Below are 20,062 nucleotides of genomic sequence, written 5' to 3'. Positions count from 1 at the left end.
ATGTTAACATCATGGAAAACAGGGGTTTTGGGAAACCGGATGTTAACATATGATAGTTAACATCGGTTTTCCAAAAAACCGATGTTAATATAAATTTTTTTTTAATTTTTATATATTTTAAAAAAATCATATATTGCGTTATTAATTATATTTTAATTAAAAATATATAATAATTAAGAAACAATTATAAATTCAAAAGGTAAACATTTAAAAATTAAACTAAATTTTTAAAATGAATTTCGTAAATTTAATTTTATTATTATTTAATCAACAAAATTATATGGTTTCTTTATAGAAATTAAAATCTTGCGTAACTTTTTTTTGTCAAAGATCGATCTACTGCAAATGTCCAAATGTAGTGTGTGACTACTATCCAAGTAAGTGTAGGGTCGGATTGATTAATTTTTTTTATTCGTAAAAATTAAACATAAAAATATATAATAACTATTCAACCAAGAAAAGACAAAAAAAAATAATTGTTTAGTCAGATCTCTATGACCGATAAAATAATTTATTTCAATGGACATATTTCAGAATAAATATAAAATCATTGTTATTTATAAAAAAATTCTAAAAATTAATTTAAGATATGATTCTTGCATAATATTAAATACATGCCGTCAAAAAGATACATATTTTAGAAAAAAACGTTAAAGATACATATATATTTACTGAAATATAAAAAATATAATAATTTTTTAAAATTCAAATAGAGTATAAAAAATATAAAATTAATATTTTTTAAAAGGCATATCATTCGTCAAAATGAAGTTGGCAGGGTGTCGGTTTGTCACCACCCGCTGTTTAGAGTTTAATCCGCACATAATTGAGAAACAAAATAACAAATTACCAACTCCATGTCGTGGAAACTGGAAAGGGAACCAGTAGAACTACAAGGTTAACAAACTTTATTTTCAATATTAAAATTATTATTTAATATTTCACTACCAATATCAATCAAAAGTTTAACTTTCCATACGGTGTGTTAAAAAGTTTGTTGGTTTAGCTGTTTAAGTTATAACAGTTTGATATTTGTAAAATAAATTTTAGATTCAAGTTTTATAAACATAAAAGTTAGACAGCATTTTTTCTTAATTATATCTATTTTTTTATTTTAAATTACCAATCATTTTAATTATTTTAAAATATTCATACCTGTAGAATATGAAACGTACTATTTTTTTTTAAGAAAACATTTATTTGTCGCTAAATCCTATGTACTTTAAAAAGTTATACCATCTATTTTTTAAATAAATGTAAAATAAGTTCCACTTATTTAATATCAATCAAGATGGATAAATATAATAATCCATCGTGATGATTCCATATTAAATTTAATATAAATATATCTATTATTTCTAAAACATTACTAGTACTCAATTCGTAATTGTACATTATGTTACCATAAACATCTCAATAATTTTTTTTATCCCAATAAAAGTAACTAATACTAGTAAGAATCTAAAAATACTAATAGAAACAGTCTTGTTAACTAAGTGTACTTGCACATTAATTAAGAAACTAAACAAAATTATCTATTATAAAAATCATATAAAGTGATGTGAAATGTTACTTACAACATCAGTTTTTTTAAAAACTGATGTTAAATGTCACTTACCTCAACATTTTTTAACATCGGTTTTTAAAAAAATTGATGTTATAAGTAACATTTCACATCAGTTTTTTTAAAAACCGATGTGAAATGTCACCTACAACATCAGTTTTTTAAAAACCGATGTCAAATATCACATTTAACATCGGTTATTTTAAAAACCGATGTTACATGTCACTAACAACATCAATTTTTTAAAAATCGATGTTGATTTATAGATTTATAACTTTTTTTCTTCATAATTCATATTATATAACATCGCCTATTTAAATAACCGATGTTAAATATCACTTACAACATCAGATTTTTAAAAAACTGATGTGAAATGTTACTTACAACATCAGTTTTTAAAAACCGATGTCACATGTCACATTACAACATCAGTTTTTTAAAAAACCGATGTTAAATGTCACTTACAACATCAATTTGGTCAAAAACCGATGTTAATTTATAGATTTATAATTTTTACCGTCATAATTCGTATCATATAACATCGCTTATTTAAATAACCGATGTAGTATTCATTAGTTAACATCGGTTTTGAAAAACCGATGTTACTGATACTACTTTCCACATCGGTACTTTCAACATCAATTAATAACCGATGTTGAAAGTCTTAAATAACCGATGTTAAAACCTTATTTTCTAGTAGTGACATTTAGAGACAAAATTGATTATTTATCTTTTTTTTTATTCATTTGATTAAAGACAAGTTCAAATATTTACAACTCGAATATCGTACTAAACCAACTAAGTTACATCTTGTTTATGCTAACTATTGAACTTATCAAAATTAATGACTTTTAATAAATTCTGATTAATTATGTAAAGAGTCTCAAAAGAAAAAAGTTAGAGAGAAATGTTAATAGGATGGACGGACAACAGTTTTAGTAACAAACAATGAAAAAATTATTGACAACAGTTTTAGTGACATTTTTTTGACATTTTCTTGTTTGATACATTTATTATGATTGGTTAAAATTTATTAGAAATTATCAATATTAATAGGTTTCGTTTCTCATTTAATAAATTTTAATAAATTATAGAGTCTTTGAAGAAAGGTGTTAGAGAAAATATTACTGGCAATCCTCAAAATTGATAGGATAAAAAATTAAAAATAAATTATATTTAACATTCCCTAAAATTATTACATTGATATGTATTGATTGTTTGAAAAATGTTATACCATATATTCCAATAGAAGAGATTATTATAAACGTTAAAAAAAACAGAAAGCTATGTACTATCTCAAAAACTTCAAAAAGTATCTATATAATTTAGTCAAAATTCAATTAAAAATAGACCAAAATCAATTGAAACTATGTTAAAATCAGTGCAAAATATTCTTTGAGACTTTTTCTCTATATTTTTTTCAAATTTTTTTGTTCTAAATATTTTTAAAATAAAAAAAAAAGATCATATACAAAATTTTATGTATAATCGTTATTATTCAATTATTTATTATAAATTTTTATCTTATAAGAAATGAAATATAAGTTTTTTATGTTGATTTAAAATCTCAACTAACTCATTTCTCTTAAATTGCATATAGATTATTTCTCAATATATTATATAATATTAAAAAAGTATATATTTTATTATTATCCAAATAACTATAAAGTGTTTGGATCTGCATTCAAGATCCACATTTTTGCCTAAATTCACAACGCAGAAGAAAGAAATATTTTCTTCAGGGTGACTCCACGTTCAACGCCCACCCAAACACGCTATTAACTATTTTTGATGTTTAAAAGCAGTACACAAATTCTTTTTAATCATTTACAATCATTTTTTAAAATATTAAATAAAGAACATTGTGTTCCTTGGTGCCTTCTGAATAGATGGGAGAATTGTATAGAATTTGACCAAACAAATGCATTTTTTGGTTACATATTTTTACAGAGAGGGAAATAACTATGTAAACAGAATAGCCTCCTCCTATGCTATTCTAGAATCTTAATGGAATTTTATACTAAATTTCATTTTTCAAGAGTTCAATTGTTGTAGGATTATAGGCTTACGATCTTATTTCCTTTCCCTTAAAATAAATGTCATCTTAGGTTATCATTTTAGATTGTTTTACAAAGATAAAAAAAAACTAATAAATAAATGACAAGAGAATAATAATTTTACAAAATTAACCTTTAAAAATTAAAATAACACTTATTAGGGATATTAATAAAAAATAATTAATATTACATTAAAAATTAAATACAACACTTATTTTAGAATATTTTCCTTTCAAAAAAACACTTATTTTAAATCAGGGAGAGTACTGTCTATACGTATTGCTTTCCAATTCTTATACGCATCCGGGTATTAGATTTTACATCTAACAATGCTTTGTAGGGTCAAAATGAGAAACCATATTGAAAATTTGAAAACATGTGGTCCACGATATAAACAGAACCATCCCCACCAACTTAAACTTTAAGAAATTTAGATGTAAGATAAGCTAGTAAACAGTAATCGTGTTATTATTATACATCAAATCTGATCTCTTAACAATCTCAAATACCAGTAATTCTTGGTGAGGGTTATAAAAAAAAAATGATTCAATGCACAACATATATTGCTGACCTCTTTCACTTGCATCCATTTAGTGACTAATTTGTTTTGCAAATATTTTGATTAAAATGAGTTTAGACCCTAACTCAATCCAAAAAATAATTCATAGAATAAAGATTATCCTTTGATTATATATTTTATCTTAACGATATCTTTGACATGAGAGTTGAATTTTTACCAATGTATACAGCCAGTATAGGTAAGGTCCACCAAAGTACCCAAATATTTTGAACGTCCTTCAAGAACCTGCATACTCAAATTTGTTAGCCAGAAAAAAGTATCATTTTTCTACGGTATGCGCATATAGTACTTCAAGAGCTTCATACAAGACAGTGAGAGGCTTAGACATGTAGAGAGCTAAACATGATCCATGTTTTTAATTTCCTTTTTATTTTATTGTCTGACTTTTTGCTCAGAAATTGGAACTTCGATTATAAGAAACACCAAATACAAAGTCACCGAAAATAAATATTATTCCACACGATACAATTTCCATAATCCCAAAAAATAAAATGCCAGATTCTGATATCTAATTTGATGCAAAGTGCCTTAATCTTCCCTCAGCAATTTACCTAGTTGTTAATTGAGAAACAAGCACATTTTCTACTTTTACTCGCCACTCTGCAAAATTTAGTGAAGACAAATGGATTCTTTAGTAACCACAAGCATGGAATTCCATGACCTCTAGATTGATGAAAATTAATTTCAAAACCTCATTTGTGAACTAAGAAGTGACACTATCTTCGGTCTTTGGCTTCTTACTTTTAGGTTCTTCATCGTCTTCCTGATTGAGAGCTCCATTAATTGCTTCAGGACCCAAAAGAGAGACATGCTTGCTTGTAATTTGACGTCCTGCCCTAAGTTTTGGACCCCAGTGTCTTTCAGGATTTGGAAGAAAGCGCGCAACCTTCTTAGCTTGTGCCTTGCTAAGAGATGCTACAGCTCGAGCAAAATTAGCCTGAAAAGAACATATACAAGAAAAGTTTTAGTCACTATCATCACTACACCTTATCATAGGCCAAGCCAAATGCCAAAATCTGGACCAAGATCATATCCAAGTTCATGGCAATCATCATGGCCCAAAAGCCCTATTATATAACTAAAACAACGATGGATATATAAATTACACATAATTTTTCTTATCTTCTGATTTCATGGTTTTAATTAAAATACATTTGATAATGTAGTGTTGCAAGCCAAAAGATAAGGTGCATAAACATTGGGAATTGAATTTTTTTATCACTAAAGTTTAGGTGGTTTAAATACAAAGTAAAATATTACATTTTATTAGATGAACCTTAGTTGAATGGATGTATTAAAAGTTATTTTTGTTTCAACTTCTTAGAGAGATTATTTATTATAGTTGGTAACAATTTTCATTATAAATAGAGAAGAGAATTAGTGGAAAAACACAATACATGAAGAGAGATTGTGAACCAAAGTCACTTTGTTGAGAGAAAAGTGTCTTTGTGTAAGAGTGCTATCATTTCTTGTAACCATTGAGTGGGGTATTCGGGTTTGTAGAGTGATACATTATTTGGGGTGTGTTACAATCTTGTAATCATTTTTGTGATAGTGAAATACTTTTGAGACGGTTTCGTGAACGTAGGCAAAGGTGCCGAACCACGTTAAATTTTTGTGTTTGTAATTATTTTTCTTACGGTGTAATCTTTGTTGTGTTCTCACAATCCTTTATGGGAGTGGATAATTTTATTTGTGAGAGCGTTGATTACCCAACAGATAACTTAGTGGAATATGTTTGTGCAGCTTAGTGATGCATAATACTAAGTTTAACCAACCAAAAGTTTTTAAAAGCATAAGCTTTCAACTTAGCATTGGTTCACTCAAGACAGGTGACTAGTTCGCTGTTTAACAAGCCATACCTATCAGAGACACCCTGTCATTACAATTCTAACCCTCTTTCTATCCCTTTTAACTCCTCCACCACACATCATGCATGCACACACGTCTTAGTAACATATAATCCTCCAAAACTTGATTAAATAGCCAGTAGCCACCCAATTGCACAGAATATAGGTGGGGTGTGATAAGGGGAAGGGGAATGGCCCTACATCTTGCACGAGACCAAAACTTTAATGGTACTTAATATACCTGAAGAACAGGTTCCTTTGCAAGTATGATGCTTCCTGGTTGATCTGCTGGTTGAGGCTTCACAGGATGATTTTTTACCTGTAGTGAGAGAGGGAATCAGTGAACAAAGTAAAAATGCAAATCATTCTTTGTAATTACCCGTTTTACCCAAGCATTATGAAACAAATAAGTTCTAGTCAGTTTCATTAAATGGGGCAATGCATTTTATGTACAAGTGCCAACCATACATAGACATCAGAAAAATCAGATTCTGCTGCAAACATAAAATGAACAAGTTTTAACCATGGGTGATCCCTTACCCAGCAGCGCATTATATCCCAAATAACATCCATGGGTGCATCTGATTTAAGTCCCAATGGATTAACATGAGTTCCAGATATACGATAGCCTGCATTGATCACTGCAGAACGGAAAATAATTGCTGATGGAGAAGTGCATTTGAGGGTTGCACAGAGGTTGTGCAGACTCAAAAAGAGGGGAACATCTGGCAATTCCTGCAAAGAATATACTCATTTAATATTGGAAGAATTGGGTAGCCAATCATAACATAAAACGTTGTGTAATGTGTCATAAAATACTAAAAGACATGGAAACACACACACCTCTGATATTGTAGTCAACACAGCTGAAATGCGATCATAAGCTGGATATCTGTCTTTCATAGATTTCACATCTGCTAGAATAGCAGCCACCCATTCTTGGTCGTGGATAGGGGCAGACCATATAGGGCCCCCCATATTGAATTTTTTCCCACAATCACGGCATTCTTGAGGAACAACAGGACCAAAGCCAGGCAAATATCTGACACTAGTATTCTGAAAAGGTAAAAACAACAATAAGTTCCTCCCCTTAAGACACCATTAGATTTTATAGTAAATGAAACTAAAGCAATAGACTTAAACAACCATGCAGGCTTAAAAGGAGTACAACATACCAACCCTTTGGTCTACTGCAAAGAGCATAACCCCAAACCCTCAAAACACTTGATCTAGAACTAGAACAATTAAATTTAGGAATAATTAGACAGACATGGCATGATGTTAGCTTTAGATTTTACACTTAACTTTTCCTTGTTTAGAAAATTAAGCCGACCTCCCTTGTTTGTTTTTTTAAGGGGATTTTGAGTATGGTTCATACATAAAAGGGGAGGTATGTGTAATTTCTTTAGAAAAAGGGTGTCAGAGTGTAAGAAATATATGATAAAATAAGGTAAATCTGATTTTCCATGTAATTAGCTCTAACCTCAGAGGTCAGTTTATTTATCCCTTAAATCTATTTTGGTTCCTCGGTGTAGTTTTATTTCTTTCCTAGTTATGTGTTGTCCAGGGAAATGCTCTCAGAGGAGCCTGCTGATTAACTAGAAAAGAATAGCAGAAATAATTTTCAATTTGAATCCCAAGTACTCATGTTTTGTTTCCTATTGTGATCCTGGCAAACTCTGCCAGCACTAAACTTAATACACAACTTTAAAAATACTAATTTAATAGTAAAAGTAACACTTTCAAGCATCATAAAAGAATTGATTATCCACCACAACCCCATATTACATGTTATACTTTGCAAAGAAATAACACCTATAGTAAATCTAAATGAGTTAAGTGCCGCCTAAAGATAGAGCTTTTAGCTTTAATTTGTTATGTTGTTACTCGTGTTCATCTAAAGCACAAAAAAGAGACAAATGGATAAAACATATGGGGATCCAGCTCCCCTAAAGTGAGAGTGAAAAGTAATATCAGTCATTGATGAGAAAATTAAAAGTCAATATTACATGCATATGCATAACAAATCATAGAAGTGTTTGGATATTAACCAATGATTTTCTCATCAACGAATGATATTACTTACTTTATCCTTTTCACAAAAAAAACTTTATTCCTTACTCACTTTAGAGGAGTCAAATCCAAATCAAATACAGAAACAGTTTTTCCTCACCATAGAAGGATAAAAAAAATCAGTGACCACAGCACAGCATTTCATCCTCCCCCCCCCCCCCCCCCCCAAATCCATTAAAAACAATTCACAAGGTTGAAGTTAGATGAAATATTAAAACAAATGATCCCAGGAATTAAATCATCCCACGAGCATAATCCAAGAATTAATTATTTTGTTTTCTAATTATTTTCTTACATTACAGATACAAAAAAATGATTGTCAATGTACTGATCTGTAGAAATGGAACCTAAAATAGACTAGAACAGGATACACACCTTGGAAATGGTTCTTCCAATGGGCTGTAGGTGGAAAGAATCACAACCAGTGCACTGATAAACATATGAAAGCTTTAGGGGGGTGTTTTTCATAGCACTGGCAGAACTGCAACCAATCATTTCTTCTTTCAGTCAGAATCAAAGGAAATGATATAATGTCACAGAATCACTAATTCACAAAGAAACTAACAAGACATTTATTAAAAGACATGATAATGAAACTAGAGGACTTACGTATATATGCGAACAAAAACACGAAGATAAAAATCCATCTGAACAGATAACACAGGAACGATATACCGCTTATACCGATTAGCATGACTCTGCAATTTAAGAACAGCAAAGCAAATTACATGTATACTTTAAAAATATTGATAATATTCAATTGTTGATCTTTAACACAATATAGCCTTATCACTTCTTGTGATTCCTCTATTGCATTAATTCACTCAGTCTTATTGGAGGGGGAAATCCATAGTTCCATCACCAACATGACTAGTGGACATGAAAATAGTAAAATACTCTCATTCAAGCAAATTCCATAGCTAGTAAACATGACATGGGCATCAAGAATAAGATAGCTTATGTTTTTTGCCAAACTGATTTAATTTTAAAGCACTTATAGGAGAAGAAAATAAGGAAAAATGAAATCAACTTCTCCAATAGGACAAGATTATATTATGCACAAGTTAATTTGTAGAATCTCTCATATTTTTCCAAAAGCTGATTTTTAAGGTGTGTATAAGCTAATTTTAACATATGGAAAAGCTTGTTTCATATTTTTCTTCTTACATGATAATGTATATCATCAAAAGCTTACGTTCATTATATCATTGCACAAGTAGCTAGATACCAAATATCAGATAACCCAAATAATTCCCAAATATTAGTATGATTTCATGCTGATGAGATAATCAAGACACCTCTCAACAACAATTTATCTAAACTATATAATTTATATCTATTTTCCTTGAAAAGAGCTTCTGCATTATGCATACATACCTCAATGCAAGCCAGCACGATCCTCAAAGCCATTTCATGGCAATATTTCCCTCTCAATGGGTATGATCCATATCTAGTATGAATAGCAATTGTTAGAAGTTCAGTCCACCAATCAAACAAAATGATAGCCAATAAGAGTATGAACATTACTTTGAATAGCAGACCTCCCCATTTCCCCCACAGAGCACAGCCATGTCTGTTGCAGTACACATCAGCATACCTCCATCAACAACAGATTGAACTGCTGAATCCAGAAACATTGAAGGTGAACCATAAGGATCAAGATCAACCTGAAAAAACAGCAGATGTAAAGATCATGAAAAATGCATTTTCCTTATATTTAAAGGTGAACGCAAGTTCATAAGAGTAGCATCCACTTACCACATCAAACTCTTTAGCATGGGTTAGCATATATACACGAGCATCAGCAAGATGAGACTCCACTTTTGAAGCTGCAACTGAACCATTGAATTTGATGTTCCTTCTACAAGCTTCAACAGAAGCTGCCAAAAGCAAAAATTTGTACTAAGCATGCAGATGCATAAGCTTAAAAATCGAAGTACACTAATCTCAAAACAAATAGTAGCAATTGTAAGTACCCAAAGAGCAGACCAACCATACAAAGGCAGAACTTTCCATGTTTAAAACCAGAGATTAAAATTCAAAGACAATATAAACTGAAAGACCCGTGAAGCACCTTTATCATTGTCCACAGCAATAACCTGACCAATTCCTTCTACTTCACGAGCATATCTAAGAGACCTTAGACCAGAAGCAGACAAGGCCTGGGTGCAGGCAATAGAGCAATTATAACATACGCATTATACTTGCTCTGTTCAAACTTCAGAGAAAATATTAAAATTTAAATCAATATTGAATGGACAATTTCACAATGATGATGATGATGACGACGATGACATCAAGATGACATGAAATAGCTGTATAAATGAAATCTAACAACTATGCAAAACCTCGAGAACTCTTGGGGGCTTCAGTTCCCTCTTTCCTTTTCCTTCTGAAACATTGATTTGCCCCTCTGTAGTGCTGCATTCTTCAGTGACATTAACCGAATCTTCTTCCATAGTGCTGCACTGTTCTTCTGGAGATATCTCTTCCTCTACTTCGCATTCCCCATTAGATTTATGATCTTCTGGTGCAGTTGAGTCAGGTACTTCCTCCTTAACCAATTCAGAAGAATCACCATTTTCAGATACCTTTTGTGCCCCTTTTGTTCTTTTGGACAAGTAGGCCTCATGCTCTTGCTTCCGCTTCGATATAAATGTTCTCAAAACAGCGATTGATATATCCCTGTTATTGACCTAATAATTATAAAGAAGGAACAAAGGATCAGTCTAACACAACAAATGTTTAATATTCTGCTCACACCCCAAAATTTTTTTTAAGAAAAAACAGAGAAATTACTCATAAACATAACACACGAGAATGAATAATGACTCTAGGAGATAAAACCCAACCAGTGAACATCTTAATAATTCAACTTTCAAGCACTGAGGCATCAATAACCGCCACCATCTCAAATAAATTATAAAAGTTCTAATTCTAACATCATCCCACTATTCAACTTTCAACATTTTTTCCATCATGAAACAAGCAAACGCAACCTATATCTGATTAAAGGGGGAAAACTAAACTTCAACTGGGTTTTTCAGCAAAAGCATAATTTCAAAGCAAAACCCAATAAAAAAATAAAAAGGCAAACTTTATCACCTGAGTTTTGTTATAGAAGACTTCATTCTTTGCGTGCATAAGAATCTCAGCTTCTCCTTCCTTGATGATTTTATAATCACTGAGATCTGAAGACATTGTTCTGCCTATATCATGCAAAAACAAATTCAGGGTCTGCTCCTTCTCCCTCTCCTCTGCTTTTTGTTCTACGGTTTTGGAGCAGAAAAAAGACCAAAAACCCTTGAAAAGAGAAATAGGGTTTATTCCAATTCTAGTTGCTGCTGTATCGAGCTTCGATTGCAGTTTTAGAACGTGGGAGTGCGTAACGAGCATAGCAATGGTTTATATATACATGGCTTTCAAAACGGGGGTAACTGAAAACCCTATTGCCAATTTTTTCAATTTTTCTTTGGCTAAACAGTTATTTTTTTCCCCTTAAACCCTATCAGCTCTTCACTGACCGCTTCAGGTCAAAGTCAAATAAATTACTGAAAACAATAAATAAATTACAGAAATAACAAGTCTGTTTTATAAAAAAAAAATATTATTAAAAGAGTAATATATTACATGTAGTAACTACTCATCTTGTAATGTAAATTTTCGTTAATAAATTTATTAATTTTTATAATAATTTATAACAATATATAAAAAATATATATATTAATATTCTATCGTATACACATTTTTTTCTAGACAATTATGTTCCTTGATTATAGTGTGATTCCCTACTTTCTTTTAACTAAAACTAGTCTAGCGTTTAGTGTCTCGCATTAGTATTAAATTTATTTCTTATAATTTATGATGATTTTTATATTATTTTGAATTTTTAATATATTATTAATTATTTAGTTTAAATTCTAATAATATATGTTAATAAATATTTAATTTTTTTATATGCACATGTTTTAAAAAATTATCATTATTGAAATATTGTCGATTTCCAATCAAAATTAATAACCTCCATAACAAATGATATAAAAAAATAGAAAAGGATATATATTACATGATCATAATGATTATATATATAGAAGAGCTAATTCTAGGAAGAAAAAGTTAATTTTATAGGAGAAAAATACAAATCAAAACCTAGGGTAAGCAAAGAAAGTTAAGAGGCAATAAAATGAGAAAATTTATAATCAAATAAGAAATGAGAACATAAGAAAAGAAAGTGTGTTAAAAAAATGAAAATATATGATAAGATAAAATCTCATCCACTCACGCATATATATAATATATAAATATAAATATTATTTAATAAAAAATATATTGAATATATATTTTTGAATCAATTAATTAATATATTTATCATATCAATTAATTTAATATTTAATGGAATTATTAAGATAATGATGAATATATTTTTTAATAATTAATTAATTTGAATCAATTAATATATATATATATATATCAATTAATTTGAGATTTAATGGAATGATTAAATCAATTGAATTAATGTAAAAGACTACTTGTTATTAACCTTTGCAAATGAGACAAGTTTATAAATATTACATAACGAATTAACAACTTAAACTTTGAAAAATGCAATTTTTTCATGTTATTATTCTTTATATATTTTCTTTGCTTATTCCTCTGGTTTTTGTTGTTATTGGCATTGCTTTTTAGCCTCTTATGTGCTTCTTGCTTCGAGTGAATGGATCTAGACACATAATCAAATAAATCTTGAGAAGATAAATCGAATACCAAAAGTCTACTCCAAATAACTTTTAGGATAATTATTATTTTCAAACCACAACATTCTTTTGTTTTACTTTCTAACAATCTAAAAACTAAATAATCTTTAGTTGTTGTTGACTTTCATTCTTGTAAAAATACTCAAATGAGTAACATAATTCATTTTGATTTATTAGTTTTTTTTATAACAATTAATAAAACCATTTTGTAAAAATTAATGGTTAACATATATATAAATTTTTATTATGAATTTATAAAGGTCTTTATTGGCGTGTGAATCTAGCCATAGACATTTGTAATCTTAGGTCCTTAAAAAAGAATATATAGTTTGTCTTATGTGTAGATATAGTTAATTTATATTATATATTCTTGAACTATTTTTTAAAAAAGCACATAATTATGAATATTTTATACGAAATTTAATATGATTATATATATTTAGATAAACTTTAATTTTTATAATTAGTCACACTATCATCTAATTTTGACTATATCTCTATTATTTGGCTTTATCATAATTATCTCTCATAAAAGATATATGAGATCTCTAACAAAAAAAAAGGTAAAATATATTTTTGATTTTTATCTATATTTTAGGTTTTAGTTTTGTCCTTAATTTTTTTTAAAAAAAAATCAATTTAATCCTTTAAATTATCTTTATTTGACCAAATTGATCCTTCTATTAGTTTATCATATTAATTTGGTCTATTCTAATTATACATAACAAAGTGAGATATATGACTTAGATGAACATTTACACATTACTAAGAAATATGATTATCAAACTCTTGAATTAACTTGCTAATTTTTACGAGTTTATGAGTTCACTTACCTTTTGCAAGTTGACTCGTGTGTAAACTCTATTTGTAATAGATTTTATAAATTCTAAGTAAATTAGGTAGATTCTTGAGTTTACCACCGAGTCAGCAAGTTAAAAAAATTATATCAAAATATAAGTCATTTTGGGTTGTTTTCTGTGTATTTAATATTCAACATACCTTCATTTAATGTGTTGTTCTCGAATAAAAAAATCACTTTTAATAACATCAAATCCTTGTTCTCTAATGACATCAAATCCTTAATGAAAATGATCTACCATTACTACAAGTCTACGAGTTAAAATGATTTATTGTGAAATTTATGATTTATTATTTTATTTTATTATATTGTTGAAATGTTTAATTGATATGTTATTTATAAATATTTTGTTATTATTTTTATATAAAATAGACGTTTACAAGTCTACCGGTTGAGTTGACAAGTAGAGTTTATCAAAGTCTTACAAGTTTACACCCTCGAGTTTGATAACCTTACCTTCCAAATATTCTTTCGTTTTGTTTTTTTTAACAGTATTCTTTGGAGATCTCATTTTAACAACTAACTAATCATTGTGTAACTCATCATTAGTTTTTGCAACTTCCTCACATTAGGAGGAATATTCATGGGATTGCCTCCCTTATACTTAATCCTTAGCTTGCTAGTTTAAATTTTGTTGAATATAAGATTCACTTTAGGACGTGGACTAGGAAGTTATCTCGGACCAACCACCAAATTGTGAAAGGACTTTCGAATTGGTGGATTTCCACCACCTCCACCATCGGGAGGATCTTTTCTTGAGCCAGAACCATTCAAACCGCCGCCAGAGAAAGAGAAACCTTAGGTCGTTGCCATTCTTCACAAATTTGAGTGTTCCAAAAATTCAAAAATTTAGACCAAACCAATTTAGTTGTTAGATCAAAAAACTAAACTTAATTTTTTTAATGAGTGTTTTTTTTAGAAGCATATGAAATTTGCTTTTTAGGAACAACAAAAATCACTTATTTTAAGTAAGTAAAAATAGTTTAGGCAAACACATCAAAGAACCTTACAAATTGTTCATTTTATTTAAGAAATAAGCTTAGACAAAATAGTCCAATTCTATTGATTGTTGTATATGTTTAGTTTTTTCTTTCTTTCTGTTTTTCACATCCTTGCTTGTTTAGGTTAGTCTATGATTATTTTTTATTCCTATAATTAATTTAGATTAAGAATAATATAATTAAATCAGTTTAAATTTTTTCACATTAGCCATTATTGCAAAATTAGAAGAAAAAAAAGTTACAAGTAAATCTTTTAATTGAAAACAAAAATTATCTACATTCATATAATATTGATAAGTTAAATACTATTTAAACTGGAATAAATTTAATAAAATAGTTATAGGATTTAAATGTAATGTTTTTTAAAAACAAATAAATATTTATTAATGATAAAATTATTAAATAATCATTTTATTTAAATCATATACATTCTTAGAACTAATAAATTAAATAGAATTTTACATTGGGATACACTACTATAAGAAATACATTTTATATCAATAGTTTTGAAAAATTGATGTGAAAAGAGGAATGATAGAACCGAGACACACATATATTATACAGAAGTTAATTTGTAAAGTTGCGTATCAAAATTTCATGAACAAAGAAATTGAGAGCTATAAGCCAAGTGGCAAAAGACTGAAAAATAGTGGTATGGTACTTGAGAAAATTTACTATTGAAGCATTCACATTTGGAGGTCTTACAGATACATGAAGTGGTTAGGGTGTCCTATATATATATATATTGGAAAAGGATTCACTAACGGTCCCAACGTTGCTTGCTTCCTTCAAACTCATTTCTGACTCAGAGCAGAGACAAAAAGCAAGCAAGACCATAAAGATTACGATCACAAAACTGGTTGGTAAGTTCCAGTGCAGGAACATATATTAATCTAATATGACCAAGTAGTGCTCACACGAGGGGTATAATTTCACATTTTTATCATAAGTAACTTTTGAGATGCATTAAATAGATGAGGGAAGAGCCTTTAATTATTAGATGCCTTTTCATTAATTATGCATATGCAAAAGGGTATAGATGGATTAATGAGTGGCGAATTTAGGATCTTAAATTAGGGAGCAATATATTTAAAAAATAAAAAATTAATAATTATTATTAAAGAAGTAAAAATTAAGAATAAAAACTAAAATATACAAAATTAAGGAAATAAAATATACATATTTAATATAACTTTTAAAAAATGATGGCATGCATTTTGCATCCCTTGATTATAATGTGAATCCTCCACTAGGTTAGACCCCTTTCTTCTTCTTTTTTCACTCATCAGGTTAGACCCCCTTTATTTATTTTTATATATATATATACACGGGTTATTAATATTATTATTTTTCATATGAGATATATTTACTGCATAAATCTGACATTAATATTTTTTTTTTAAAACCATTTAGTTAAGAAAGTTAAATTTTAAGTTATTCAAAATGCATTTTAGGTTTAATAGGTCAATCTATTTAAATAAATAATAATATTTTAAAATTATATATTTTTAATTTAATTAAAAACTTAAACGGACTTACATATTAGTTTAGGTTTATTAATTTAAAGATATGTTATTTTCATCTAGATTTTATTTTAAAAGGAACTTCTTAATATATTTAGGCTAGTTCAAATTTTTAAATTAGACCATAAACATAAAAAGGTGATTCACCTTAAAATTCGTCCTGATATGAAATCTTAAATTTAAGAAATGTGACAATCTTAGAATTTATACAACTTAGCCCAGAAAATATCTACCCATAATTATGCATCTCACATCCTTAGGTATAAGAAAACCATTTTATTTCGTCTCTAACCAAATTTATTCAACCCTTTCTGTGTTCCAATCAACAGTCACTATTAGAGAATTTTGAAATAAATGAGAAAATTGCACTTGCAAACGACAAAAGGAAAAAATATACTTTCAAAAAAGTCTTCCCTTTCTTTGAAAAAACCTTGTTTCTATGTTCACTGTGTCAAGTTCCTTGATTAAGGAATTTTCTTTCCCTTTCAAACACAACCGTTGAAGTGTTATGTTATGTTCATTGTCACATGTCTGTTCTGGTCTGTAGCGGTAGCTTTAAGAAAGGGAAACTTAAACAGAAATCTCAAGTATGAGACGGTGATATATAGCAATAAAAATGTGTAGGTTCATAACAACCATTAGGTGAGACATAACTAGAACCCCTAGAGAATTCCCTGGAAGGATCTTCTATAATATTATTATACATTTATCAATGCCATATAGCATTTTGCTACTTAACAACTCTAGATCTTAAAAACTTTTGTCACTGAAGGTGTCTTGGAGCCAATTGTAGCAGTTGGTAACATCAAACACATATTCAGACAATGAGGCTTGTCGTCTCAGCTCTTTGTGTTCTTGTGTTATTCTCTTGTGCAGGTGATATACAAAGCTTCACTACCTGCTGATTTTGTTTAAATTTCACTTACACTTGCATTATGCACATTCTGCTAATTTTTTGATTTATTTTGTATCATAGTTGCTTATGATCCTTTGGATCCAAACGGAAACGTAACAATCAAATGGGATCTAATGTCTTGGACACCAGATGGCTATGTGGTAAGCACAAAGTGCATTTCTACTTGTTTCTTTTTTTTAAGTGTGTGTTTAGGTGTCCATATGCAAAAATTGATTTTGAAATTATGTGACTTATGTTTGGATGTTTTTATTCTAAAAGCAAGTTAGTAGGAAAATTAAGATGAATTTTTTTATTCAATGCAAAAGTTACTTAAAGTTATTTCAACTCAAAATCAATTCTTCAATGTAAAACTAAACATGTGAACATTTACCTAAAATCACATTATCTGACATTTCAAAGTGGTTCTGAAAGAGTCAGCTTGAATCTAAACACGCACTAAGACTAAGTCACACAAAATTCCAACAAATAGCTAGACATGGTTGTCATTGATGCCAAGAAAGATCAAATAGAATGTCACAATATTGTTAGCTAGCATTGAAATTTATTGCACAACAGTAAAATGCATGAATGAAACTAAATCAAATATTAAACAAAAAAAACTACCAAAATATGTAACTATTAGATATCAAATCAAATCCTGCAGCCATGTATGAAATCAACTGACTTGTGCTATTTGTATTTTCCATCAGGCTGTGGTAACAATGCACAACTTCCAAATGTTTCGGCACATCATGAATCCTGGATGGACCTTGGGATGGACATGGGCAAAGAAAGAAGTCATTTGGTCCATGATAGGAGCTCAAACCACAGAACAAGGAGATTGCTCTAAGTTCAAAGGCAACATACCTCATTGCTGCAAGAAAATTCCCACAGTTGTGGACCTTCTCCCTGGTGTACCTTACAACCAGCAATTCTCAAACTGCTGCAAGGGTGGAGTAGTGGCAGCATGGGGCCAAGATCCTTCACAAGCTATCTCTTCCTTCCAAGTGAGTGTAGGCCAAGCTGGTACCTCAAACAAGACAGTTAAACTTCCCAAGAACTTCACTCTCTTTGCTCCAGGACCAGGCTACACTTGTGGCCCTGCAAAGATTGTTCCTTCCACCAATTTTCTTACGCCTGACAAGCGCCGCAAGACTCAAGCACTAAGTAAGTTTTCTAACTTGAAAATTTTCAATTTTTGCTCATTAACTTCATCTTCAACAAATCTTAAAGTCTCGTTTTTTTTTTCTCTTATGCAGTGACATGGAATGTTACCTGCACATACTCACAGTTTCTGGCAAGAAAGAACCCAAGTTGTTGTGTATCTTTGTCATCCTTTTACAATGAAACCATTACCCCTTGTCCCTCTTGTGCATGTGGCTGCCAGAACAAGAAGCATTGTGTCAAGTAAGTCTGATATATAGCAAATTGATGACCTTAACATATATTCTAGAGTAAATTACATTGACGTTCTCTGAGATTTCGTCAAATTTTTCCTAATTTTCCTTCCTTTTTTACCCTTATACTAACCTTTCTTAATTGTTTGAAAAATATTATAGTGACACCCTTTTTTATCCAAGAAATACATTACCTTATGTACTCCTATAAGGGATTTGATGGAAACATTAAAATAGCAAGAGGGTCATGTACAATCTCAAAAAATCTCAGAGAGTGTTAATATAAATTGTTCTATAATCTAAGAGAGAAATTCCATTAACTTTAATCACTGTTGGTATGGTATGCAGGGGAAACTCCAAAATTCTCAGCATGGTGGGGGTTCACACTCCAAAGAAAGACAATGAACCATTGCTGCAGTGCACTCATCACATGTGTCCAATCAGGGTCCACTGGCATGTGAAGACTAACTATAAGGACTATTGGCGAGTCAAGGTTGCCATAACAAACTTCAATTACAGAATGAATCACTCCCTTTGGTCTCTTGCTGTTCAGCATCCAAATCTCAACAATCTCACACAAGTTTTCAGTTTCAATTACAAGCCACTTCTTCCCTATGGATCCATAAGTGAGTGCCACCAAATAAATCTTCTCAAGCTTCTATTATCAATAATATTATTAAAACTGTCTGGCCATCGCCACATGTCGGCTGGACAGTTTTTTGAATTTTTTCATTTATTTTATTAAATTACTCAATTTGTTATTCATTATTTTACTGTTTTTTTTTTCTTTTCAAAATTCGTGCAGTGCACCGGTTTCAATGCTAATTAATTCAACAACTTTTAAGAATGACTATTAAAGCATGTTGTTATTGTGCATGCAGATGATACTGGCATGTTCTATGGCATGAAGTACTTCAATGATCTTCTAATGGAAGCTGGACCAACTGGGAATGTTCAATCAGAGTTGCTTCTTCAGAAGGACAAGGATGCATTCACATTCAAGCAGGGTTGGGCATTTCCTCGCAAGGTTTACTTTAATGGTGATGAATGCATGCTGCCACCACCTGACACCTACCCTTTTCTCCCTAACTCTGCTCCTGCAAGCCTACTTAACTTCCCTGCGTTCATGTTGTTATTGTTCTTCTTGCTTGCAGTTTGGTGAATTGGTGCATATTGTGTCAGAATTTTGTGAAATTTTTGAAACCATGTATACCTTCTTAATGGTAACGTGACAATAGGCATGAATACTCAAATTCTTTGGAAACACTAAGCCAAATCTCATGGCTGTGTTTTATCTGACATGTGAGCACCAAAGGGGATGCTAATATGTAAATCTCAACAGTGATTTTGTCTGAATCATAGATTGATGATGCTATTACTCCAATGCCATAATGAATAATTCATATATCTTTTATTCTATTTATTTGGACAACATTTACTATGTATTTGAATAAGCATTTACACAATTAATTTTGATTAAAAATGATTTTAAAGAAAAGAGATTAATAT

The 20,062-nt window shown here is 29.8% G+C and overlaps 2 protein-coding genes across 4 annotated transcripts; one reads left to right on the top strand and one right to left on the bottom strand.

The window, feature by feature from the left end:
* Positions 1 to 4,282: 4,282 nt before the first annotated feature.
* Positions 4,283 to 11,600, bottom strand: LOC100800256 (probable tRNA (guanine(26)-N(2))-dimethyltransferase 2). Of its 3 annotated transcripts, none has more exons than XM_006603863.3 (13): positions 11,230 to 11,600; positions 10,473 to 10,820; positions 10,199 to 10,286; positions 9,883 to 10,004; positions 9,652 to 9,791; positions 9,502 to 9,574; positions 8,734 to 8,822; positions 8,500 to 8,605; positions 6,895 to 7,107; positions 6,592 to 6,786; positions 6,293 to 6,370; positions 4,943 to 5,138; positions 4,283 to 4,801 (listed from the first exon to the last, which is right to left on the bottom strand). In XM_006603863.3, the coding sequence occupies exons 1-13, from the start codon at positions 11,518 to 11,520 to the stop codon at positions 4,749 to 4,751; spliced, it is 1,992 nt and encodes a 663-aa protein (XP_006603926.1). In that variant the 5' UTR covers positions 11,521 to 11,600; the 3' UTR covers positions 4,283 to 4,748. The 3 variants fall into 3 exon arrangements, with proteins under 3 accessions (XP_006603926.1, XP_006603928.1, XP_006603927.1); XM_006603865.3 differs by having other exon boundaries at positions 4,283 to 4,426; XM_006603864.3 differs by having other exon boundaries at positions 4,586 to 5,138.
* Positions 11,601 to 16,887: 5,287 nt separating this feature from the next.
* LOC100798678 (COBRA-like protein 4) lies at positions 16,888 to 19,972 on the top strand. The gene is made up of 6 exons (XM_003554908.5): positions 16,888 to 17,137; positions 17,238 to 17,317; positions 17,867 to 18,323; positions 18,416 to 18,563; positions 18,902 to 19,179; positions 19,435 to 19,972. The coding sequence occupies exons 1-6, from the start codon at positions 17,086 to 17,088 to the stop codon at positions 19,713 to 19,715; spliced, it is 1,296 nt and encodes a 431-aa protein (XP_003554956.1). The 5' UTR covers positions 16,888 to 17,085; the 3' UTR covers positions 19,716 to 19,972.
* Positions 19,973 to 20,062: the final 90 nt, after the last annotated feature.

The sequence above is a fragment of the Glycine max genome, chromosome 19 (assembly GCF_000004515.6).
Source record: "Glycine max cultivar Williams 82 chromosome 19, Glycine_max_v4.0, whole genome shotgun sequence".
Lineage (NCBI taxonomy): Eukaryota > Viridiplantae > Streptophyta > Magnoliopsida > Fabales > Fabaceae > Glycine > Glycine max.
This window is presented reverse-complemented; position numbering and strand designations above follow the sequence as displayed.